Source organism: Coptis chinensis, chromosome 2 (assembly GCF_015680905.1).
Source record: "Coptis chinensis isolate HL-2020 chromosome 2, ASM1568090v1, whole genome shotgun sequence".
In the NCBI taxonomy this organism is placed as follows: domain Eukaryota; kingdom Viridiplantae; phylum Streptophyta; class Magnoliopsida; order Ranunculales; family Ranunculaceae; genus Coptis; species Coptis chinensis.
The window spans coordinates 69,556,257-69,565,487 of record NC_141457.1 but is presented as its reverse complement, the minus strand read 5'-3'; the positions used below and the strand labels follow the sequence as shown (position 1 = coordinate 69,565,487).

The window sequence follows — 9,231 nt, the reverse complement described above, 5'->3', positions numbered from 1 at the left end:
AATTTACTTCCACCTAGAGTTGGATTTCCGTAAAATTCCGAGTTTTAGAAGTAAATTTGAAAAATTTGGGAGGTGCTAGAGAAACTCTTATAATATACATATAGAGCAAGAAATCGGTTTGAAAGCGCTACATACAACACACGTGTGACGTGTCAACATAATAATAATAATCAGAAAGAGAAGCGGGAAAGTATCAAACTAGTTTGGACCTCAAAAATAATTGGCGGCAAATTTCCCTCCCACACACACTCTTCCAAAGTCCCAACTTTAAAAACGAGGTCAAACCCGATATTTCGACCCACACTCTTGAAAAAAAAAAAAAAAAAAAACTTTTTCTCCGTGTAGAAAAAATGGCGAAACCGTCGAAATCTTCGGAAAGCGAATCAGAATCCGAAGAAGAAGAAATAATAGCAGAAGAAGAAGATGAACAAGAGCTCGAAGCCGTCGCTAAAACCACCGCTTCAGATGATGATGACGACGTGGACGCAAAAAGCGACAACGAAGAAGAAGAAGAAAATGATGAGGTAATAAATAAAAAATAAAAAATAAAAATTGAATCTTTATGGTTAATTAAACAATTATTATTATTTACTGCTAATGTGATTATTTGTTAAATAGGACGAAAACACTTGGGTGAAACCTGAAGTAGCAAGGAAAGAGAAAGCGAGGTTAAAAGAAATGGAAAGGATTAAGAAACAAAAGGTTCAGGAGATTTTGAGTAAACAGAATGCTGCTATTGATGCTGACATGGTATGGCATTTTTCTATTGTGTGGAGAGAAAAAAATATGTGTTGTGGAATGAATGTGTTTTTTTTTTTTTTTTTGTAGAATACCAAAGGGAAAGGAAGGTTGAAGTATCTTTTACAGCAGACGGAGATTTTCGCGCATTTTGCTAAAGGTAGTCAGTCTGCGTCGCAGAAGAAAACTAGGGGAAGGTAATATAGTTTTCTTTTAAGAGACATATAGTGTTTGTTTGTTTATGAATTATATGGGATTATGTGTTCCTTTTGCTTAGGGCCTTAGGGGGTTTAGTATCTATTAGTACTCGAGGAAAGATTAGTTAAACAATTGAGGGGTTGCATGTTATAGAGTATGATTCCTTTGGTTATCAGATGGGGCCTGTCATTGGAAAGGAACAAGAGACATTTGAGTGTGATCTTCCTCTGGCCGAAGATTTGATTTGAGTAGAGACACACTATAGTAATTGTTTGTGATAAGATGGGTATCGGTGTTAGGCAGTGTATAGTGAGAGTCTTTGAGCGGCTTTCTAAGTTATTGTAGCTGTTTTTTTTCCCTTTGTTCTTGTTGCTGTATCTGTATCGTGAGATATCTCATCCTACCATTGTTTGTTTCTTTTGATATAATACATATCTAATTATCTGTCTTTAGTGATAACAATAAAAGAGAATTTTTACTGAAAAATCTGAGTTATTCCCTGAATTTTTAAAAAGACCCATCTTAAATTACAATATACTCCATTTTCAAAGTTTGTGAGAACAAAGTCCAGATTGCTAAGTCCTAAGGTAGCAATTTACAAAATTGAAGTGGTGGGTCACAAAATATCTACTCGTGTAGATTGTAGAGAAATTTGAAAATGCTATAAAAGTGAGATCCTCTCGAGAATAGCTGGAGTGCAATTTTACTTAAATTGTTTTCAGAAGTAGCTAGGGAGCAGGGAGCCATTTATAACTCTCATAGCTAGCAGGGTACGTACAACATAAAATTATTGCAAGAATCACTACCTGGTGTATCTTTCAGGCTTTCAGCTGCTGGCTGAGCTGATTGATACTTTAGGCAGCAATTTGGTTCTTCATTTAGAAATAATGTTTTCCCTTTTAATAAGATAATAAGACTTTAATTCAGATTTTATTTCTCTGAAAGATTTCTCAAAAAAGAAAAGGAAAAAGAGTTTTTCAGAAAAAACATTTTATTTTTGTGGAACCGGAAAGTATTATTTTGGGTACACAACATCTTATCAAGTATTAAATGCATAAATAGCTTGTTTCACTTGGAAGCCTGAAGCTTGCTTCTGAAGTAGGTCCACCACTAAACGTTTCAAAATAATGCTTGGTATTTGTAGTCATCATACATTTTGGTAGTTGATTCTTCAGCACTCTTTCTTGTTAATAGTTAATACAATGCACAAACTTTTATTGTAAGGTTCAACATATCATTTATTGATTAGATGATTAGATGTTTGAGTGGATAATCTCTAAACCTACTCATGAAGTGCAAGATATGGTTTTGTGAGGGTCTTCTTCATCTTATTATTATTGTAGTAGCTTGGAAACACCAGTCGTCCTTTTGGTCATTGTGTGCCAGTGATTGGTTCCCCCCATTATCTATGCAGGGGTCGTCATGCATCGAAGGTGACTGAAGAGGAAGAAGATCAAGAATACCTTAAGGAGGAAGAGGCTGATTATTCTGCTGCAGAAAGCACACGTTTGATGGTACAACCTTCTTGTAAGTTTTCTTACCACTCATTAGTTTTTTTTTTTTAAAAAAAATTCTTCCTGATCTAGACTTAGTTGAGGGACAAACACATAAGTTCTTCATATTTCACTATTGTTTAATAAGCAGACATTCATACATAGTACATAATGAAAAGAAATACACATGCAGGTATTCAAGGGAAGATGAGGGATTACCAACTAGCTGGATTGAACTGGATGATACGGCTATATGAGAATGGCATTAATGGAATTCTTGCGGATGAGATGGTATGCTTTCAAATATTAGTGTCTTCTAATCCGAGTTTTTACGTAGTCATTTCCGCTGCCTCATCTTTATGTGTGGGACCTATACTCAATTGCATTTTTTTTACATGATATACTATTAGGTATCTAGAGTGGTTCCTTTCTTTAATGTCTTGTATTTTTTAATTTAAATAGGTTTCTCCACTTAGCTGTTCATCTTCAGTACCATATCTGGTGTTTTAGATGTTAAATGTTTTATTTGACTCCGTCTTAGTTTCGAGTGATTTTACATGGTTAAAATAGTATGGTTATATTGTTATCCAGGGTCTTGGGAAGACACTTCAGACTATCTCCTTGCTGGGTTATTTGCATGAATTTAGAGGAATCACAGGCCCTCATATGGTGGTTGCACCAAAATCTACTCTTGGAAACTGGATGAAAGAAATTCGGCGTTTTTGCCCAGTTTTACGTGCTGTGAAATTTCTAGGGAATCCAGATGAAAGGGTAAGTCACTTTCAACTTATGAAATCCTCTTCTGGGTTCTTTTCAATATTTGTGAAAAACCAGAGTTCTAAATTTTCTTTTATTTTTTCTTTCGCAGAAACACATTCGTGAGCAACTTCTTGTCGCTGGGAAGTTTGATGTCTGTGTGACTAGTTTTGAGATGGCCATCAAAGAAAAAAATACATTACGCAACTTTAGCTGGCGCTATGTTATAATTGATGAGGCTCATCGTATCAAGAATGAAAACTCACTTCTTTCTAAAACAATGAGAATCTACCATACCAACTACCGCCTTCTTATCACAGGAACACCACTTCAGGTACTTGACATGCTTATGCCTTCTCACTTCTTTTGACATGCTTATACTTTGTAACAGAAAATTAAGATCTAGTAGTTTAGCTTTTCTCTTGTACACCTACTTGCAGTATGAGATTGTGTCCAACTAATTGTTAAATAAATAATAGCTTGGTTGTAATATAAGCATTGGTGCACACACTTAAAAGAAAAGGTGCATACTTTCCTTCTGATTGGTTCACAATGTCCTAACTCTCTTTGATACTTGTTTAGTGTCTGGTAGGAACACCATTTCTCATTGTTTGCGTGTAATATAAATACAATTCTAGACTTCAGAACATCACCATAATTCTAGTTTATTAGATACTTATATGCCCGATATGAGAGTATTGTGTATGAAGTTGTAATTTTCTGGGAATCGTTTTTGATGCAGAACAATCTTCATGAGCTGTGGTCTCTTCTGAACTTTCTACTCCCAGAGATATTCAGTTCTTCCGATGCGTTTGATGAATGGTTTCAAATATCAGGTGAAAATGACCAGCAGGAAGTTGTTCAACAGCTTCACAAGGTAAAGCTGCCGCTTGGATTGTCTTTAGGTAGTAATTCATTTGTTTTCTTAAATTAATTTTAATTAAAATTTTGCTGCAATACTATTTGTCTTTGAAGGTCCTTCGCCCATTTCTCCTGCGAAGGTTGAAATCTGATGTTGAGAAAGGCTTGCCTCCGAAAAAGGAAACAATACTTAAAGTAGGGATGTCCCAATTGCAGAAGCAATACTACCGTGCTTTGTTGCAGAAGGATTTAGATGTTGTTAATGCTGGAGGAGAGCGCAAGCGCCTTCTGAATATAGTAATGCAGCTGCGTAAATGTTCAAATCATCCATATCTCTTTGAAGGTGCTGAACCCGGTCCTCCATATACTACTGGAGATCATCTTATTACAAATGCAGGTGGGATCTACTCCGGTGATGGTTAATGATTTCTTGTTCATTACTTTTTCTTGATTGATTTGGCAGTTGTAACCATCCTATTTTGCACTTATTTTCAGGTAAAATGGTTCTTTTAGATAAGTTGCTCCCAAAGCTGAAGGAGCGAGACTCCAGGGTCCTAATATTTTCACAGGTCTGTTGCTCTTTTAATTTGGTAGAGTAGAACTTATAAAATAAACTGTGCCTGTTCACATGAGTAGTTCAGGAGTCTAATGCAAGCCTATAAGTCATTCTTTTTTATTCGTCATAGTGCATTGAATCATTATTCCTATCTTATGTTGGGTTGGCTGCCTTTTTGTTTTGGTTTTTAGATGACTAGGCTGTTGGATATCCTGGAGGACTACTTGATGTACCGAGGGTACCAGTACTGTCGGATTGATGGGAATACAGGTGGTGAAGACCGTGATAATTCAATTGAAACCTTCAACCAGCCTGGAAGTGAGAAGTTTGTCTTTTTATTATCAACAAGAGCAGGTGGACTTGGTATCAATCTGGCCACTGCTGATATTGTTATTCTTTATGACAGTGATTGGTAAGGATTTTTACTTATTTATTTGTTTGTTAACTGATTTTTGATGGTTTGGTTAACTGCTGATTCTAAATTTGCTGATTTTGTTTTGCTATGCCCATTTACACAGGAACCCACAAGTTGACTTGCAAGCACAAGATCGTGCACACAGGATTGGTCAAAAGAAGGAAGTTCAAGTGTTCCGTTTCTGCACAGAGGTTGCACTTTCGCTTAATGAGTAATCACAAACTACCATTTTTAGAGTACCTTCTGTTATTGTTTTCTTATTTTCCTAAACTCGTGATGCCTCAGTACACCATAGAGGAAAAGGTGATTGAGAGGGCTTATAAAAAGCTTGCACTTGATGCATTAGTGATTCAACAAGGCCGATTGGCAGAACAGAAAAGTAAGCACTATTTGTATACTAGTTTAAGTAATGTGAAGTTGTAAGCATGAGTTGGTCTCCTGTTGATTTTTCTCTGAGTAATACTTTTTTTTTCTGCAGCTGTTAATAAGGACGAGCTGTTGCAGATGGTGAGGTTTGGTGCTGAAATGGTTTTCAGTTCCAAGGACAGCACGATAACCGATGAAGATATTGATAGAATCATAGCTAAAGGAGAAGAAGCAACAGCCGAGCTTGATGCCAAGATGAAGAAATTTACAGAAGATGCCATTAAGTTTAAAATGGATGAAAGTATAATCTTTACTTACAAATGATTTTTATGGGTGCTTGTTTAGATATTAGTTTACTAATAACTTACAAATAACTTACTAATATGTTATTGGTTCTTTGCAGCTGGTGAATTGTATGACTTCGATGATGAGAAGGTAGAGCGGATTCTTTTTCCAGTGTTCTTTTAGATTTTAGCTGCAGAGTTTGTTATTGGCAAAATAGTCTATAGGGGTAATTGAAGTTATGTTTTACCCAGATGCTCTTACTAATTGCATTTTTTTAATTAAGGATGAGAACAAGGTTGATTTCAAGAAGCTTGTGACTGAAAATTGGGTCGAGCCATCTAGAAGGGAGCGAAAACGCAAGTAAGGCATTTTCTTTTGTCACACTGTAGTGGAGTTCTGTATGGTCATTGCTTAACTTTTTTCTTGGATCTGCTTTCTGCATTCTGTCCATTTAGTTATTCGGAATCTGAATATTTCAAGCAAACAATGCGCCAAGGTGGTCCAACAAAGCCAAGGGAACCAAGAATTCCTCGCATGCCTCAGTTGTAAGTATCTTTTGGTTCAGATATTTGTGTACTCCGAAATGTTAGTTGGTGTTTGGCAGTAGTCTAATGGTTAATAGTTTCAATTTTATTCCCTCTGTGTTGACAGACACGACTTCCAATTCTTCAACACACAAAGGCTGAATGAGATATATGAAAAAGAAGTTCGTTATCTTGTGGTAGGTGCCATTTCAAAAGGTTTTATTTTTTTATTTGTTGATAAGAACTTGCCAAGTTCCACAATCCTACCGAGCAAAAAAAAAAATGTTCCACAATCCTGGTTTGTCATCTGACTGCTTGGATTTTTCAGCAAACACATCAGAAGAATCAGGTGAAAGATACAATTGGAGACGAAGATGAGCCGGAAGGTAGTTCTTTATCACGGTTCTTTTAATGGTTCCTAATGTTTGATGATTTTATTAATAATAATCAGAAACACTGTAGATGTAGGGGAGCCCTTGACTGAGGAAGAACAACAAGAAAAAGAGCAACTATTAGAGGAGGTGAGGGGAACCACTCACTAATGATTACAGTGGAATTTTGGACTGGACCCTTTTTCAGGAGTTAACTCTTTGCCTCTTTGGCACTTCAGGGATTTTCATCTTGGACTCGAAGAGATTTTAATACTTTCATACGGGCTTGCGAGAAATATGGTCGGAATGACATTAAAAATATTGCCTCTGAAATGGAAGGAAAAACAGAGGAAGAAGTTGAAAGATATGCCAAAGTTTTCAAGGAACGATATAAGGAGTTAAATGGTAAGTTCTATCAAGTTTTGAGGATTAGTTTAATATAAAGTGTTTCAGCATTTATACGTCATCGATAAAGGCCAATATAATATTTCTATCAAATTTTCACTTTCGCCTTTGTACTTCTCTATGTAGATTATGATAGGATTATTAAGAATATTGAAAGAGGGGAGGCAAGGATCTCCCGTAAGGATGAGATTATGAAAGCAATTGGGAAGAAGTTGGATCGTTACAGGAATCCATGGTTGGAGTTGAAGATTCAGTATGGTCAGAATAAAGGAAAGCTATACAACGAGGAATGCGATCGCTTCATGGTATGATTCCTTAAGATTTCCCAAGTTTGTTTACTCTTAGTTCATGTCATGTGATTTATTCAATGTTGCACAACCATTCTGACTGTTAAATATCTTAGTTGTGCATGGTTCACAAGCTTGGGTATGGAAATTGGGATGAGCTCAAGGCAGCTTTCCGCACATCGCCCTTGTTTCGTTTCGATTGGTTTGTGAAGTCTCGTACAACACAAGAACTTGCAAGACGATGTGATACTCTGATTCGTTTGGTGGAAAGAGAGAACCAAGAGTTTGATGAGAGGGAGAGACAAGCTCGGAAAGAGAAGAAACTAGCCAAGGTTAACTTTAATTTATATTTGTATTGTTTCTAAATTTTATGCGAGTATTTTCATTGCCTTGGGATTATGCTTCACTGTTTGGTGTTCCAGATCATGAAATGTGTATATTGCTGAATAAGAGATGATAAATTGCTCAAGTGACATCAGAACAGTTTTCAGACCTGTTTGTTGTCTCATACAAACTGAATGGCTTCAGAAACCATTCTAGCAGAATGTTATGCACAATTCCATTATGGCAATTGTGATATATGATACTTTACCTCTGATAAGATATGTTGGTAGGAAAAATGAGTATGAATCAACTGATTTTATGGGGTTTATCAAACCAATTATTTTTCCATAGAAACTTTTTGTTAGGTGGTTGGTATGAAGTGCCAAACCTTACATATATGCTTCTAATCTATTATTCTCTATTGCTTAGAGCATGACCCCATCAAAACGTGCAATACCACGACAGACAGCTGAGAGTCCCCCTTCAACTATGAAAAAGCGAAAGCAGACTTTGATGGATGACTATCTAAGCTCAGTAAGCTCATACCCATTGAACACTACTTTATTTCTCCTATTATGAACTCCACTTGGATTTGACTTATTGTTGGTACTAATGCAGTATATTTTGACAATTATCTTCTTGATACAGGGAAAAAGAAGAAAATGATTATTTACTGCCAGTGACGAACATAGTATATTTTCCAGTTCTGATCTTGCAGAAATATCAGAGATACTGCATCTAGCTTCTGCCTTGTGTTAGGACTGCTGTCTCATATACTGAAGCCCGGGTTAACTGATCAATATGCCTGGGTCTATAGTAAGCTACTGCGGTCCTAAGTGGGTATTATTTCTAGCAACAAGCAAAATGTGGTCCCTTGTTTTTTGTGGACCTATAAGATCATCATAAGTTCATAACCATTGTCTAGCCATTTATTATTATTCAGTTGGAATCGATTTTAAGTCAAAGAACAATTGCTGTTGTATCATGGTTAACTGGTTCTGATAGAGTTGCAGATGGTCGCCATCATAATATAAGAAGCCTCAGCAATGATGATGAGTTTTGTCACCTGGTTTATTTGGTATTGTATTAATTACAGTTTTGTTTTTGTGGCTCAGCAAACATACTTTTGGTTAATTGAGATGGGTTACTGGCTAAATGACAGATATCTCACGTGTATATAATAATTAGGGTTTATGAAAATTAGCTGTCTTATGTCGTGCATATGGCCAGTTTACCTCCAAAAGAGAAATTATTTTGAAACACTAAATTAAGAACAGGTCTCTGTAGAGTAGAGTAATTATCCTATTCTCAAGAGTAGAGTGGAGCGTTGCTCGAATGCAGCAGCTCCCCGCCAATTCCTTTTGAGTTTTGGTCTTGCTACCGTACTCCCTAGGCATGCATTAGCTTGTAACTTGCCTTACAAAACTGCTGACCTGTGGGGGTGAGGCTGATCCGTAATATTAACTGCAGAAGAACTGGAATGGAATAAAGAAAAGGGGCAATGGTTTTGGATATCGGGAGGCTTCAGTGGCTTTGTGAGTTAGAAACTTTTTGGGCAGTTCCCTGATGTTCATCGTGCTGTGTATATCAAATATGCAAGTGATGTTTATAAGCAAGGCTCAAAATATCGATATCGATAAATATATCGGTGT

At 36.4% G+C, this 9,231-nt stretch overlaps 1 protein-coding gene across 1 annotated transcript; it reads left to right on the top strand.

Annotated features, from left to right (window-relative positions):
- Positions 1–293: 293 nt before the first annotated feature.
- Positions 294–8,735, top strand: LOC147517456 (putative chromatin-remodeling complex ATPase chain). Its single transcript, XM_086589636.1, has 25 exons — positions 294–524; positions 619–750; positions 829–935; positions 2,351–2,463; positions 2,623–2,720; positions 3,021–3,200; positions 3,298–3,519; positions 3,928–4,062; positions 4,161–4,443; positions 4,542–4,615; positions 4,794–5,014; positions 5,121–5,208; positions 5,303–5,396; positions 5,496–5,684; positions 5,787–5,818; positions 5,952–6,028; positions 6,124–6,213; positions 6,320–6,389; positions 6,521–6,578; positions 6,655–6,713; positions 6,803–6,968; positions 7,095–7,273; positions 7,372–7,587; positions 8,009–8,113; positions 8,228–8,735. The coding sequence occupies exons 1-25, from the start codon at positions 351–353 to the stop codon at positions 8,243–8,245; spliced, it is 3,180 nt and encodes a 1,059-aa protein (XP_086445762.1). The 5' UTR covers positions 294–350; the 3' UTR covers positions 8,246–8,735.
- Positions 8,736–9,231: the final 496 nt, after the last annotated feature.

What these genes read in the sequence shown, in the direction of transcription:
- LOC147517456 (XM_086589636.1), top strand. Translation starts at nt 351, where the DNA reads ATGGCGAAACCGTCGAAATCTTCGGAAAGCGAATCAGAATCCGAAGAA. An exon ending in ATGACTTCGATGATGAGAAG is followed by an intron (nt 5,819 to 5,951) that starts GTAGAGCGGATT and finishes TTTTTAATTAAG; the next exon opens with GATGAGAACAAGGTTGATTT. An exon ending in ACGATATAAGGAGTTAAATG is followed by an intron (nt 6,969 to 7,094) that starts GTAAGTTCTATC and finishes TTCTCTATGTAG; the next exon opens with ATTATGATAGGATTATTAAG.